General features: G+C 40.2%; 1 protein-coding gene across 1 annotated transcript in view; it reads right to left on the reverse strand.

The window, feature by feature from the left end:
- Nucleotides 1-14,973, reverse strand: part of DSG2 (desmoglein 2) — a 51,028-nt gene extending 36,055 nt beyond the window's left edge. The window contains exon 1 of the mRNA XM_040479160.1: nucleotides 14,637-14,973. Within this exon, the coding sequence (XP_040335094.1) occupies nucleotides 14,637-14,675 (39 nt within the window). The 5' untranslated portion in view covers nucleotides 14,676-14,973. The remainder of the gene's footprint in view (nucleotides 1-14,636) is intronic.
- Nucleotides 14,974-15,822: the final 849 nt, after the last annotated feature.

Genomic DNA, 15,822 nt, shown 5'->3' on the forward strand with positions numbered 1-15,822 from the left:
GGGGGGGGGGGGGGGGGAGATTTCATATACAACTTCCTCCCCCACCCTGGAGCCATCTGGGACATTTGGTAACATCTGCAGACATTTTTGGTTTTGAAACGAGTGTGGAGGGCAGGGAGGTTGTCAAACCAGGGTGAGGTGCTACTGGCATCTAGTGGGTAGAGACCAGAGATGCTGCTCAATATCCTATTATGCACAGGATAGGCTCCCCCAACAAAGCATTATCTGGCTCCAAATGACAAAATGCTGAGGTTGAAATACCTTGATTTAGACCATGTGTCTTTGATAGGAAGCTACTATAATACCTAACCAAGAAGGTCATACAAATTTCAGGAGACCATGGATTTATGCAAATTTCCAAATTGCAGGCAATGTAAGTGGAATAACTGACACTCTGACTTCTGTCCTCCATTCCTACTTCTTCCCATTTGCCTTTGAACATTTCCAGCTCTGTAAGTTTAAGTGACATCCTGTGGGGATGTGGTTAAAGGGTTTCAAGCATCGCAAGAATGCCTGGACGAGATGACCATTATGGCTTCTCCCAAGTATGAAATCTATAGTTTTTTTCTCACAGGAACTTGGCGACAGAAAAGTTTCATATGCAAAATGCCTTTAATACTGAAGAGAGGGGAGCCTGGGTGTCTCAGTCGGTTAAGCATCTGGCTCTTGACTTCGGCTCAGGTCATGATCTCACGGTTCGAGGGTTTGAGCCCCGCTTCAGGCTCTAGCAGTGCAGAGCCTGCTGGGATTCTCTCTCTCTCCCTCTCTCTGCCCTTTCCCTGCTCACACACACTCTCTCTCTCTCTCTCTCTCAATAAATGAATAAACTTAAAAAAAAAAAAGACTGAAAAGGAAAAATAAACTTCTAGTCTTTGCACCCAAAGAAGTCGTATTTTTATATAAACCATAAAAATCCTTCAAAAGCTTTTCCAATTTACTAAAGTTAAAAAAAAAGTTTTTATTTTTACCACTGGATCCTACTCATCTTGTCAAACTGGACTTCCTGGTAACTGGCAAGAAAATAATTTTTCTTTTGGCAGAGGCATGAGGGCAAATCAAACATCACTGCAAAAAATGATTAGTCAATGTACTGTTTGTTCTCAAGGTCAGCACCTTTAAAAGACTTCCTATTATGAAGTCACCTTTATGAGTTTAACAAGCAGAATTCAGGAGGACTTATGAGTCACTAGATGACATCTCCTCCTGATTAATTCATTTTTGATCTGAAATAGATGATCTTGAAGATTTATTCCATGTTTCTGAGTCCATAGTAAGGTGACTCCTTACACGTTAATATCTCAGACCAGTAGATATCTTATTAGAGATAAATGTAGAGGGATACAAAGTAGTTTAAACACCATTCCAAACTTGAGGCATTCTATTCTAATGGCTTATTTCTATTCTGGCAAGTCAGTAGTGTGGTCAATAGACAATCTTAAGGACTCAAATAGAGATGATCTAGCATGTACCTGTTGTTGTTAGTTAGTCAAACTCATGCCCATCCCCTGGATAATCACAGAAACACCTGTGTTATTCTCCATTCTCACCCACCCTTTCAAAGAAGAAGAAGGTGTTAAAATTCTTTGTTTCTCCATTTTACTGTGTGGAAGGCAAAACCAGAAACTGCTCCCAAGGATCCTTGGTTTATCCCCAATCCATTCCTAAGCTTTGTCAGCTTTGGCGAAAATAATCTAATAGAAATAAAATGACATTAGGGCCATGGATGCCACTTGTTTATTTCCATGATCGCATATCCTGATTTTTCTATTTGTATAGACAGAGCTAGACTAGCCTCTGTAGCCCCAAGAAGGTCGTGGCAGGACCTCTGTAATGACATAAACTTAGGTTCAAGTGACCCAGTGCAGTAAGAGTGGACCAGTAATTTTGGTGAGCTACTCTGATCAACCTGATAGGGTCAGATTTATGTTAGAATTTCACCCACTATACTCTTTCTCTTAATCTTGCTTAATTTTTTTTTTTCTTAAGGGAGGGGACGTAGTTTTTACAAAATGTCTTTTTTTATGGCTAAACATTATAATTCATTTAGAAAATACCAACTTAAAAAAGTCTATAATATTTTATTCAACTTATATGTGACCATACATTAAAGACAATTCCTAGAGTAGCTTTATTAAAAAAACTAATCACGGGGGACCTGGGTGGCTCAGTCAGTTAAGCATCCGACTTTTGCCCAGGTCATGATTTCATGGCTCATGGGTTTGGGCCTTGCATTGTTCTCTGTGCTGACAGCTTAGAGCCTGGAGTCTGCTTCAGATTCTGTCTCTGTCTCTCTCTGCCCCTCCCCCACCCACACTCTCTCAAATATAAACATTAAAAAAATGTAAAAAACAAAAAAACTGAATTTATATATACACTTGTATTTGTTTTCACAGTTGGTACTTAAAAAAAACCTCAATAGCCAAGAAAAGCAGTATTTTTAACTTTAATGTTTCAATTCTGAGCTTGAATTTTAGATAGTAAAACTACATACTTTAAGACTGAATGTAATAAATTATATGATTTGTCATAACCTTTCACCTACTCTTATAATGTTTGGGCTAATCTTAATGTAACAAATAGGGCTTTGAGTGAGTCATATTGATGACTTTAAAGAAGCTTTAAAGAAGAAGATATTTTCTTTGGAATTATTAACTGCCCCCCAAAATTTTAAAATGTGGATTTGGCAATGCTGTGCTACCCTTGAGTTGTTAGGTCACATTATGAATTCTTACTTCAAGTTGAGTTTTGTGTCATCATAGACTGCTCCTATATCTTCCTGGATATAGACATTTAAACTGAAGGTCCATAAAAGTCCATGTTATTTTATTTGGTCCTTAAAACATTTTTTTTTTAAATCAGAGTTGCTAACAAGTAATTAAATGTAAGCTTTTAAAATATTTAATCTTTTTTCTTCCCAATTATTTTCTAATAGGGATGTTAGCAGTGGTTCTCAAGCTTGAGTGGCATCAGAATCGCCTTGTTAAAATACAGACTGCCAGGTTCCAGCAGAGAATTTCCAGTTATCAGTCTGTGAATCAGGGGGCATAAGAATCTGTAGTTTCCTGGTTATGCTGATGCTTAAGGTCTGGTCACACTTTTGAAAACCACTGTATAAAACCAGAGTAGCAAAGGAAAGGGAAGAATGAGCCTGGATAATTCATTGACTGGATAATAAATCCTCAACTACAAAGATGTGTGAAACGATAGATTCTAAACTAGGAAATACAGGAACTGAGTGATTTCTATCACAAGAAGATTTTTCATTTTAGAAGTAGTAATCAATATAACAGGATTACTTTAAATAGTGTTTCCTCCTCTTTTACATCTTTTCTAGTTTAAGTTTTGCTGATCTTGAGCATTTATTATTTTTGAAATATTTTACCATTTTATCGTTATTTGTTTTCTATAACTGCTATGAATGCTTTTGGAATCAGGAAAAATCTTAGTAAATCTATATAAATTATCTCACATAATTTGATAGACAAAAATGATGCTGTTTCCACCTTTTTGCTATAATATATTCCTGAAAATTACACTAAAAAAATGAAGAAACCAGATTTCCATCCCCCAAAGTTTAAGAAAATCACGAGCTTCAGACTGTCCCTCTTCACCATTAGATGGCACTGGTCTGTCAGTAAGGCAACAGTGTACTCCAAGGTTCAAACTGGAAAACAGGCATTTTCGATTGGCCTCAAATAAGTGAAGGCAAAATTAAAAACTGTGAAAATCAAGGGCTTTAGAAAGTTGTATGAATCTTTTTGCAGGACTATTATCTGTGAAATTAGGCAAATCTTAATTTACATTTTTTGTCTCTCTTTTCTTTCCTTTGTAGAAAAATTCTAATTTGTAATGAAACTAAATCAATAATCTGGAAGTTCAGGTCAGACTGATGACTAATTAGACAGTAAATATGTTTTTAAAAAATTTTTTTAATACTTATTTATTTTTGAGAGAGATAGAGAGAGAGAAAGAGAAAGAGAACAGGGGGTGAGGGCAGAGACAGAGGGAAACACAGAATCCAAAAAAGGCTCCAGGTTCTGAGCTCTGAGCTGTCAGCACAGAGCCCAATGCATGGCTTGAACCCATGAACTGCCAGATCATGACCTGAGCCAAAGTTGGATACTTAACCAACTGAGCCATCCAGGTACCCCAGTAAATATATTTTTTAAACAAAGGAAATTCACATTATTCCAGCTTTCCCAAACATAGAAAGATGCTTTGACTCTTTTTTTTTAACTTATTTATTTTGAGACAGAAAGAGAGCACGAATTGGGAGGGGAAGAGACGTAGAGAGAGAGAATCCTAAGCGGGTTCCACATTTATCAGCATTAAGCCTGATGTGGGACTCAGACTCACCAACCGTGAGATCATAACCTGAGCTGAAGTCAAGAGCCTGATGCTTAATCGACTGAACCACCCAGATGCCCCAACTCTTGGGTTTTTAAAGACTACTACTGTGTCCCAGACAATTAGCTAGTGTATAGACAAATGACATTTAGATTCTGCTCTGAAACTCAGTGTAGTAGGAGAGATAAAGAATATATAAATAACTATAACATAGGGTAGAAAAAGTTAATTGTGCAAATGACAGCTGCAAAAACAGTTCTGGGGAAATGCAGAAACCACTTTCTGCTAGGGGAATCAGGAGAGGTTTAGGGAAGGAGGTGGCAGTGGGCTTGGCCTTGAGAGGGAGCAGAATCTGTGCAGATTGCAGGAAGATGGAAACGATCCATTCAAAGGCAGCATGTGCCACTACATGGAGATGGAGGGCAAAGAACAAGAAGTTTGGCAGTTTGGCACCTAGACTGTGTTACAGTGGTACGTAGAAAATAAGGACAAAAAGTTGTGCTAAAATTCTTCACTGATCTTATAAGTGGGAGTCATCGACAAGTTCTGATTAGGGATACTCTAACACTAGAGCTCCAGAGGTTTTCTGGCAGTACTGTGGAAGATGAAAGGCAGGTGGCACTTTGAACATTATAGTAATAAGCCAGAGGAGATAAAATGAGGAACAGCATAGAGGAATGGCACAAGGATGGATGGGTGAAGGCAAGTATTTATTTATTTTTAATGTTTATTTATTTATTTTTGAGAAAGAGAGAGACAGCATGAATAGGGGAGGGGCAGAGAGAGAGGGAGACAGAATCCGAAGCAGGCTCCAGGCTCTGAGCTGTCAACACAGAGCCTGATGTGGGACTCGAACTCACAAACCATGAGGTCATGACCTGAGTCAAAGTTGGACACTCAACCGACTGAGCCAACCAGGTGCCCCAAGAGAAGGCAGGTCTTCATTAGGACACAGCTAATCCTTGACAATGCTTCATGCATGGAGGATACGGGAAGGGGTGAGAGGATCCTGAAAATCTGAATGGCTAGAAGGATGCAATTCTCAGAGCACAGATTGTAAACCTGTTAAGCTTAGATCTTGGGGAAACCTTTTGAGTAGGGAGGAAAGATACTAGACAAAAAAGTAGGGCACTGCAAGGGACACAGTGGGTCAGTTGGTGTGTGTGTGTGTGTGTGTGTGTGTGTGTGTGTGTGTGTATCACATCCATTTATCGATGGGACATTTAGGCAAATTCCATGTGTTGGCTCGCAATGAACATATGGGCACATATGTATTTTTCAGTTAGTGTTTTCATTTTCTTCGGAGAAATACCTAGAAGAGGAATTGTTGGGTCATACGGTAATTCTATTTTTAATTTTTTGAGGAACCTCCATACTGTTTTCTATAGTGGCTGTACCAATTTACATGATCAGTCTTGGATGACTGTATATTTCCAGGAATTTAACCATTTCTTCCTTGCTGCCAATTTGTTGGTATGTAAATTGTTCATAGCAGTCTCATGATCATTTGTATTTCTGTGGTATTGGTTTTAACTTCTCATTTCTGACTTTATTTATTTGGGCTCTGATACTTTTCTTGATGAGTCTGGCTGAAAGTTTATCAATTTTATCTTTTAAAAAACCAGCTCGTAGTTTCTTTTCTATTTAAGATGTTTCTGCTCTGATCTTTATTACTTCCTTCTTTCTACTAACTTCAGGCTTTATTCTTTTTCTAGTTCCTTCAGGTGAAAGGGTAAATTATCTATTTGAAATTTCTCTTGTTTCTTGAGGTGGGCCTGTATTATTATAAGATTCCCTCTTAAAACTGCTTTTGCTATATCCCATAGACTTTTGGAACATTGTGTTTTCATTTTTGTTTCTCTCAAAGTACTTTTTAATTTTTTCTTTCTTTCTTTCTCTCTCTCTCTCTCTTTTTTTTTTTTTTTTAACAGAGAGAGAGTGCATGAGCAGGGGAAAGGGGCAAAGGGAGAGAGAGAATCCCAAGCAGGCTCCATGATCAGTGTGGAGCCCGATGCAGGGCTTGATCCCATGACCTGGGATCATGACCTAAGCTAACATCAAGAGTCAGCTACTCAACTGACAGAGCCGTCAGGCACCCCTTTCCTCTTTGATTTCTTCATTGGCCCAACAGATGTTTAGTAACATGTTTGAATCTTTATGTGTTTGTGTTTTTTCCAGATTTCTTCTTGCAGTTGATTTCTAGTTTCATACCATTGTGGTCAGAAAAAATGCTTAATATGATTTCAATCTTAAATTTATTGAGATTTGTTTTGTGGCCTAACGTGATCTATCCTGGAGAATGTTCCACGTGCACTGGAGAAGAATGTGTATTCTTCTGTTTTTGGATGAAAACATTCTGTAATAATCTATTAAGTCCATTTGGTCTATTGTGTCATTCAAGGTCAATGTTTCCTTCTTAATTTTGGTTCTAGATGATCTATCCATTGATGTAAGTGAGGTGTTAAAGTCCTTTACTGTTACTGTATTACCACCAATTTCTCCCTCTGTGTCTGTCAATATTTGCTTTATGTATTTAGGTGCTCCTGTGTTGGATGCATAAGTATTTACAAGTGGTGTATCTTTGTGTTTTGTTTTGTTTTTTTTTTTTTTTGTATCTTTGTGTTGAATTGACCCCTTTATCATTATGTGATCCCCTTCTTTATCTCTTGTTACAGCCTTTGTTTTGAAGTCTATTTTGTCTAAGTATTGCTACCCCCAGATTGCTTTCTGTTTCCATGTATATGGAATGTTTTTCTACATCTTTACTTTCAGTCTGTGTATATATTTAGATATGAAGTGAGTTTCTTGTAGGCAGCATATAGATGGGTCTTGATGTTTTTTACCCATTTAGCCACTCTGTGTCTTTGGATTGGAGCAGGTAGTCCATTTACATTTAAATTAATTATTGATAGGTATGTATTTATTGCCATTTTGTTCATTGTTTTCTGGTTGTTTCTGTAGTTCTCTGTTCTTTTCTTCTTCTCTTATGATTTGTGACTTTCTTTGGTGCTGTTTGGAATCCTTTCACTTTATTTGTGTATCTATTATAGGTTTTTGGCTGTGGTTACTATGAGGTTCATATATAACAACCTATGTACATAACCATCTATTTTAAGTTGGTGGTCACTTAAGTTTGAATGCTTTCTTTATTTATTTATTTAAAAAAAATTTTTTTTTTCAACGTTTTTATTTATTTTTGGGACAGAGAGAGACAGAGCATGAACGGGGCAGGGGCAGAGAGAGAGGGAGACACAGAATCGGAAACAGGCTCCAGGCTCTGAGCCATCAGCCCAGAGCCCGACGCGGGGCTCGAACTCACGGACCGCGAGATCGTGACCTGGCTGAAGCCAGACGCTTAACCGACTGTGCCACCCAGGCGCCCCAAGTTTGAATGCTTTCTAAAAGGACTACATTTCTGCCCCCCACCTCATGTTTTATGTTTTTGATGTGATATTTATGTCTTATTATTTTGTGCATTCCTTAACTAATCATTGTAGATATGCAACCATATCTACTACTGTTGTCCTCTTCTACCTACCTTGTTGCTGTCCCCTGCTGTGGAGGGACCCAATTTCTAGGTCCCCTTCACAGGGAATTATTCCATATATAGTTGTGGATTTATTGTGTCTGTGGGAAGACGTGAGATCAGGATTTTTCTACATTGCCATCTGAACCCTCCTCCTAATTTTATTCTATTTTTTTAGTTTGCATTGTGGGGAACTTGAAAGAGTAATGGGATGGAGGTACTTTAGAAGAGTGGATATCTTAACTCTCTTCTCATCTAATTTCCACCCAAATTTGCCCTCTCATTCTCCATTCAGCCAGGCAGCACCTGCTTAGCTGATGAAAATAATTGCCATGCAGGTGTGATTTTGATGTGAGACATAGACGTGTTTGGCACAGAGTAGATGCTCAGTAATATTTGCTGAATGAATGAATGTATCAAGTTTCAATTAACCAGAGATATTTGCATTTTCTTGTTTTTTTTTTTTTTCTTTTATTTTAGAAAGAGAGAGAGTGCTAGTGGGGGAGAGGGGCAGAGGGAAAGAGAAAGAATTCCAAGCAGGCTCCATGCTTAGCATGGAGTCAGATACAGGGCTAGATCCCACAAACCAGGGACCATGACCTGAGCCAAAATCAAGAGTTGGACACTCAAGTGACTGAGCAACCCAGTTGTCCTGATATTTGCATTTTCTTTTTTTTTTTTTTTTTTTAATTTTTTTTTTTTCAACGTTTATTTATTTTTGGGACAGAGAGAGACAGAGCATGAACGGGGGAGGGGCAGAGAGAGAGGGAGACACAGAATCGGAAACAGGCTCCAGGCTCTGAGCCATCAGCCCAGAGCCCGACGCGGGGCTCGAACTCACAGACCGCGAGATCGTGACCTGGCTGAAGTCGGACGCTTAACCGACTGCGCCACCCAGGCGCCCCGATATTTGCATTTTCAAAAGAGAACAGAGATGAGATGAATCCCTAAATAGAATCTCTCACTATTTGTCTATCACCATTTCTCAGTGGGAGTGCTATAGGTATTCATGAGTAGCTAAATTCTTCTTGAAGGTTCTGAAGAATGCTGGAGGCTTAGCATCCCTGGATTGGAAGTATTAACTACCAGTAGCATCTTGGGCCTTATGACAACCAAAATGCCCCTTTCAAATCTTAGTCCCCCAGTATTTCCTTGAGAACACTTGCTCCCAAAACAATCCTCCTACTGGGCTGCACCCTCCCTCCATTGTACTGTATGGGCTTTTCTGCCCGTCTTTGGTTACAACATCCTAAATTTTGGAAAAATCTCTTTTGAAAAAAAAAATGAGGCAAAATTGTTCCCAATTGGTCAACAACTCTCTCTTCTTTCTTGACCCTTTCCTGACCGACTCAACCAAAATTCATCTTTTTAATTTCTTAATAATTTGAACACCTCCCTAAAAATGCTTACTTGTTAATTAGTCTTTTGTGGCTTCCCTTGGTATCAGGAAGGCTGCACTCATCTTTCTGTATGTTGTTTTGCCTTACATTCCAGCTACAATGAACTCTTTCATTTCTTCCAAGCATGTGCCCTTGTCTTCAGGCCTTTGCAACTGCTCTTTTCTCTACCTGGAACATTCTTCTCCCTTCTTCTCTTCAGATTTCATTAATTTATAATTATTCTCAGATCTTGGCTGGGATGGTCAGTGCTGGAGCTCCTCCTGTAAGCTCCATAGTAGTGTCTATTCTTTTTATCATTGCTCTTCTGACTATAACCCAATTGGAAATTAGCCATTTACTTATTTACTAGACCATAAACACCATGATGACAGAACATGTCTGGTTTTTTCATGATCTCCCAATGTCAGGTATGTTGTTTAAAATTGAGCAAGGTGTCACTAAACACCTTGGTTAGTTTCTACATAGTTTTTTTTCTTGTGAGTATTACCATATTACCATTAGACTATGGTATAAATACTGGTGTTCTAGATTCCTTGACTCTAATCCCTAAGCTTTGCATATAATAAAAATCTTAATAGTTTTTAATAATTTGAAATAAACAAAAATAGTACAATGTCATATGTAGTATACATTTGATACTTTAAGATAAACTTAACTGAGAAAACAATCTCTCATCATATATGTTTGAAAAGTGTTATTCAACTATTAAAATTTGTGGCATTTTGAAAAACAGGGGAAAAAAAGCTGTGACTAAGACATGCTCAAATTGATCTAAAGCTCATTTATGATTTCAATTAAGGCTTCTGATTTTTACTACAATTTGGCAGTTTAAAAAATACCAATTGCTGTTCAATGTATAATTTTTTCCATATAAATATGGGCATGCTTCATCCATGAATAAACTATTTTGCAAAATTGAGAGCAGTAATTCTTACTCTTCTATGTGTCTGATAATTAGATTAACTGTAAAGTTTCTATCAATACATATTTCTGGACCTCAGCCTTAGGGATTTTAATTTAGTTCATCAGGTCTGTCTAATGATTGGGAAGAATTTAGCCCAAATGAATGCTCATACTTTTTTTTTAATCATAATTCCCTCTAAGTTCAGTATTAAAGAATTTTCTGTTAAGAGCTGACATTTTTCCATAACTTTTTAATTTTTAGAAACAAAAACAAATGTGAAATCATATGTTTCTAAAATCCCTGGATGTAACTGATTACTCTTACAGGCTTCAATATGTATCATCTAAATTATACTTGAATTTACTCTAAATTCTGTTATCCAGTCGTATATTAAAACATTAAGCATAATGGCAATTTTCATAATTTATAGACAGTTGAACTTACTTGTTATGTAATGAACTATATATCTCTTAAAAGAACATATGGTAAAGTCCTAACCCCTAATATCTCAGAATGTGACCTTATTTGGAACAGGGTCTTTGCAGATTTAACCTAGCTGAGGTCACTAGCGTGAGCCCTAATCCAACACGATCAGTGTATTTATAAAAAGGGGAAATTTGGACATAGACTCAGATGTGTGTAGAGTAAGATGATAGGAAAAGACATAGGAAGGATGTTAAGTGAAGATGGAGGATAGAAGCGATGTATCTAAGAGGCCAGGAAAGCTAGAGATTGTGGGCGAACCACCAAACACCAGGAAAAGACAAGGAAGGAAACCTACAGATTTAAGAGGGAATGTAGCCCTTGATTTCGGACTTGTAACATCTAGAACTGTGAGATAAATTTCTGCTGTTTGAAACCACCCAATTTTTGGTACTTTGTTATAGCAACCCTAATAAGCTAATACACCAGTAAATATAACTGTTCCTAACACAATTTGCAATCACGGAATCCTTAAAATGTTGTTTGATTTTTAAAAACTAAGCTTACTTAGTCAAAGGCAAAATTGAGGCAGCCACTGGAAAATCTCTCCCCCAAGTGCCCTCTTTAACAGCCTGGTGAAGTCTATGGCCCTTTCTCCTAATACTATTTTTAAATTTACATAATAAAAAACATTGGATTATGAATGAATCCCGTATATTGAAATAGTTGTCAAAATTTAAGAAACACCAATCTGTGGTACAGTGATATCATGCACTGCATTATCAACACATTAATAATTAGATCTAAAAGAAAGTTTATTAGTGATGAGAATAAAGGGTACTTTCAGATAACTGTAGTATGATGTGACGATATTTGTGAATTCTATTGTGACAAAGACACAGGTACTGCTAATTATTATTATTTTTTTTGTAAACCAAAGGGATTATTAAAAAAATGTTTTTTAATGTTTATTTTTGAAAGACAGAGAGACAGAGCATGAGCAGGGGAGGGCAGAGAGAGAGGGAGACCCAGAATCCAAAGCAAGCTCCAGACTCTAAGCTGTCAGCACAGAGCCTGATGCGGGGCTCGAACTCAGAAGCCGTGAGATCATGACCTGAGCTGAAGTCCGACTCCCAACTGACTAAGCCACCCACACGTCCATGTACCACTAATTCTAAGGCAGTGTCTTTCTTACACTCATAATGTTAAAAAAATGCTAAATTCAGATAGAGATTAGTAAAAACAGATATGTAATTTATTTTCAGCTATGTCTAAGGACCCTGTGAATTCCACCTTTGGAGTATTTGGTAGTTGGTGGATCCCAGGTAAAAAAAAAACAAAAAACAAAACAAACAAACAAACAAAAAAAAAACCCTTGAAGAGGAGAGATTGGTTTTATTCACAAAATTATTTCTGCTTTCCATTTTGATAGAGTTGGCCTCAAATGACTATGTGATAGTTGTGTGGGGTGCCACTCAGTATCACCCTTCTGATGTGTCTCCCTGAACTGCAGAGGAAAGCTAACGACCACATGTCATAGACTCCCTTGCAGCTGAAGTTCTAAACATGATTTAGGTTCAATCTCATTTACATGAGATCTGAAAGAAGGAGGTAGAAGCTATGTGTATTCTCTGCTTGCTGGCAAGCCGAGATATGGCTGTAGTTGGGTTTCTGCAGCCATCTTATTACCGCTCTAGTGTCTATCACTAGAGTAATGGGTGTCAAGAGGTAGGGTCCTGGTACATTTAGCTGGCATGCATCCTAGTAAATGTGGCACTGCTCTGGACTTGGCAGCAAAAGTAGCATCTAGATCTTGGCAATTTCCACACTGTGGGGGTGGCAGTGCTGGTTTCTGATCACAGGAAAGGTACCAGCTCCCTAAGTGGTTGGGTTTGGCTGTGTGGCTTTGAAGTCATTACTGACAACTCAAAATGAAGTCCCCTACCTCAATCCTTCCTATACTTATGCAATCAACTTAATGCCCTGAAATAAATCCCTTCTTGCTTTAACTGGCTACAATGAATTGTTATCAGCACGGCAACTGAACTCTGACCCATACAGAATACAATTTATATTCCCTTCTATGAAAGACCCATTTCCTCAAGAACTCCTTGAGGAAGTTGGCAGATGATTGCTTTCCATTCTACTAAAGAGGACACTTTCAATTTCAAACACCCTGGAGGGCAAAATGCAGAACTGTCCACTGCTCACTGACCAAAAAGAAACATACTCAAATTTATATCACAAAAAGTATAATAGAAAATACAAAGAATACCCCAAAATCTGTTCCAGTTCAGTTAATTACAATCCCTTTATAAAGAACTCAGCTATTGGCTAAGAGAGTAAAAATACTGGATTGCTAACATAGAAAATATGTGTAAATTATTACCTATTTCTCCATAAATGTACTTCAATTGGCCTGCCTGTTATACCATCTGAGGATAAAGGCAATTTCTTTTCCTACGTGAAAGGAATTTAATATTTAACCCTCAGAGTAAGCCAGGTGCTGTATTAGCTTGATATTCTCCTTAGCCAGGAGGTATCACAATGAGGGTATTAGTTGCTCTATTATTCTGGAGGCCAAAAAGAAAATTCTAAGTTATCGCAGAGAAGTTTTATTAACAAAATGAGCTTGAGCTGAAAATTACCTCAATGACTTCGACAATACGCAATGGGTAAATAGAGTGAGAAAACAAAGTGGTGTGCCAGAGGTTTTAATTATCATATAATTCCAAGAGAGGGTTCACTGAAATCCCTAGATTGGATTAGTCATGTGTTTTTCCCTGTGATACACACACACACACACACACACACACACACACACACACACACACAAAACAGGAAAAAAATACCTATCAATATAATCAACTAGTATTAACAATATATAAATATATTAATATAAAAATAAATATATATTTTCCCCCTCCCCCACTGCAATTCTGGAATAGAGACAAGGTAATCTTTTGGAAATTAGAACTTTTAATATAATGAATGAGCTTGTGTGGTTTATAAAAATTGTTAACCATTATATAAGAAAACTGAGTATGATTTTGTATCTCATCTCTCTGAATATATATTTTAAGTCTCAGGAAGATGAACCCACACTTAGGAGAACTGTCACTTTATCAAATCTCATTTAGCAAAACCCCCTAAAGCCAGGCACATTTCTTAATCATGTGCAATTCCTTTAGCAAACAGAAAACAAATATATTTAAAATCCAATCTGAGCACAGAAACCAAGCATAAGAAACGGAGCTCTAGAGACCGAACAGTATTTTCCAGTGGTTCAAGACCTTTTCTCTCGTAACTTCCAAAAAGTCAGTTGGACTGTGGCCCTGCACTTCGATTTTCTATCACATTTTAAAAAGGAAAAAAAAAAAAATCTTACCATTACATATGTTTCTTGTCTTTAACACCAGGACATTGCTTTAAAACACCAACTTTGTGAACTTGATGTTAAACCTGTGTGTGGGTGATTTTAACGGTACCGTGGCTTTACCAAACAAAAATTAAATTGTAAAATGCGGTTTTTGAAAACCCTATTTGTAGCCCTTCGCTGCCGTCTAAGAATACAGGTGTTTCCCCGGTGTGGCCGCTTCACTGAGGCGGACGCGAGGCGGCAGCCCCGGGGACCGGGGAGAACATCGCGAACCTCCTGGAAGGAGGCCCGGCTCCTGCCTCCATGTTGCCCGTCGGAGGGAGAAGACTGCAAACAAAGCCCCGATCTCCAGGAAAGCCGCTCCCGCTTCCTGGCCCGCTACACCCACAGATCACAGCCCGGGAAGGCGCTGGGGCCGGAGCGTGGCGGCCGGTGGAGCAGAACTTCAGACAGGTCCGCACACGAACGCGGAGTCGCGGTCGGTTTTCCCGAAGCCTCGAGGTCGGAGCTCGCCGCAGCTTGCCCGGCCCTATGCCACCCTCCGGACACAAAGAGGGAGCGCCGGGCTCCGGGCTCTGCCCAGGCGGAGGCGGGCAAGTTGCCCGCCCGCGCCCTCGCCCTCGCCCGGGGCTCCGCGTCCCCGCTACCCGCACTCACCAGAAGAAGCAGCGCGGCGCCCTCCGCGCTCCGCGCCATCGCGTCCGTGCCGCCGCCGCGCCCTCGCCTGGGGCGACTCGTCTGGCTCGGCGCCGCCGGCTCCCCCGCGTCCCCGCAGGCGCGACCCCGGCTCCACCCCGGAGCCCCCGCTCCGAAAGTCGTTCTCCGCGACCGCCGCGCCGCCCTGCCCCGGGGCGCGGTGCCAGGTGCGGCCGCCGTGAAAAAATGGAACCGGGAGCCCGGCGGAGTCGTGGGCGCTGAGGTGGGGATTCCTCGGAGGAGGGAGGCGCGCGGTGGACTCCCGCCCCTCGTCGCACACGCACCTGGGACCGTGACGTCCCTGGGCTGGGGACTTTGGGTGGCAGGCCCCGCCCCGCCGTCCTCTCCACGTTCCCTCCTCTCGGGAGAGTGGCCGGGACAACGGAGGCTCTGGGCCACCCGGCGGGACTCGGCCTGAGCAGCGTGAGCCGCTCGGCGCCAGCCCCAGGGCAAAGCTGGCTCTTCGGAGCGAGACCTGCCGGCCCCTGGCGAGCGCGCCCGGCCACCCGAGGCCGCCCAGGGGTCCAGAACTTTGTGAATGTGCGCGGGCCAGGAGCTCAGGTGCAGTGGAGAAGACAGTGTTTCGGACATCCGCGTCCCCACTACAGCCGGGGTGCCTGCGGCCTGCCTTCTGGTAAAGGAGGTTCTGGAGCAGGATGTAGGTGGCTGGCTCTGTGAAGGCCTCTTGCCTCTCTCCCCAAGGCCTCTTCATTGCTTCCAGCAGGTTTGCAGCTTATCTGGGTAAAGGAGACACAGAAAAAAATCACAGATGATCTAAACGGACAGTTGACTCTGTTAACCAGAAACGGCTAGGAGGAAACTCCAGGGGTTGTTAAGGAAAAGATGGACTCTTTGATATGATTTACAAAATCTCTTACACAAAGCATAACTAGAGGTCAGAATCCTTGCTCCCCTAGCGGTGTGACCTGGACAACTTCTCTGTGTCTTAGTTCCAGATCTGCTAAATGGGATTAGCAACACCCAGCACAAAGGGCTGTTGTGAAGATTAAATCGGAAAATGCATGTGAAGCCTTCTACGGTGTTTATAGTACATCGGGTTCAATAAATGTAGTTAGAACTCTAATTATTATTGCAGGTATAAATGTGAAGTTGAACTCTTCTTGAAAAACGGAGGCACTAGAATCAG

Source organism: Herpailurus yagouaroundi, unplaced genomic scaffold (genome assembly GCF_014898765.1).
Source record: "Herpailurus yagouaroundi ecotype Mexico unplaced genomic scaffold, PumYag 142, whole genome shotgun sequence".
Classification (NCBI taxonomy): domain Eukaryota; kingdom Metazoa; phylum Chordata; class Mammalia; order Carnivora; family Felidae; genus Herpailurus; species Herpailurus yagouaroundi.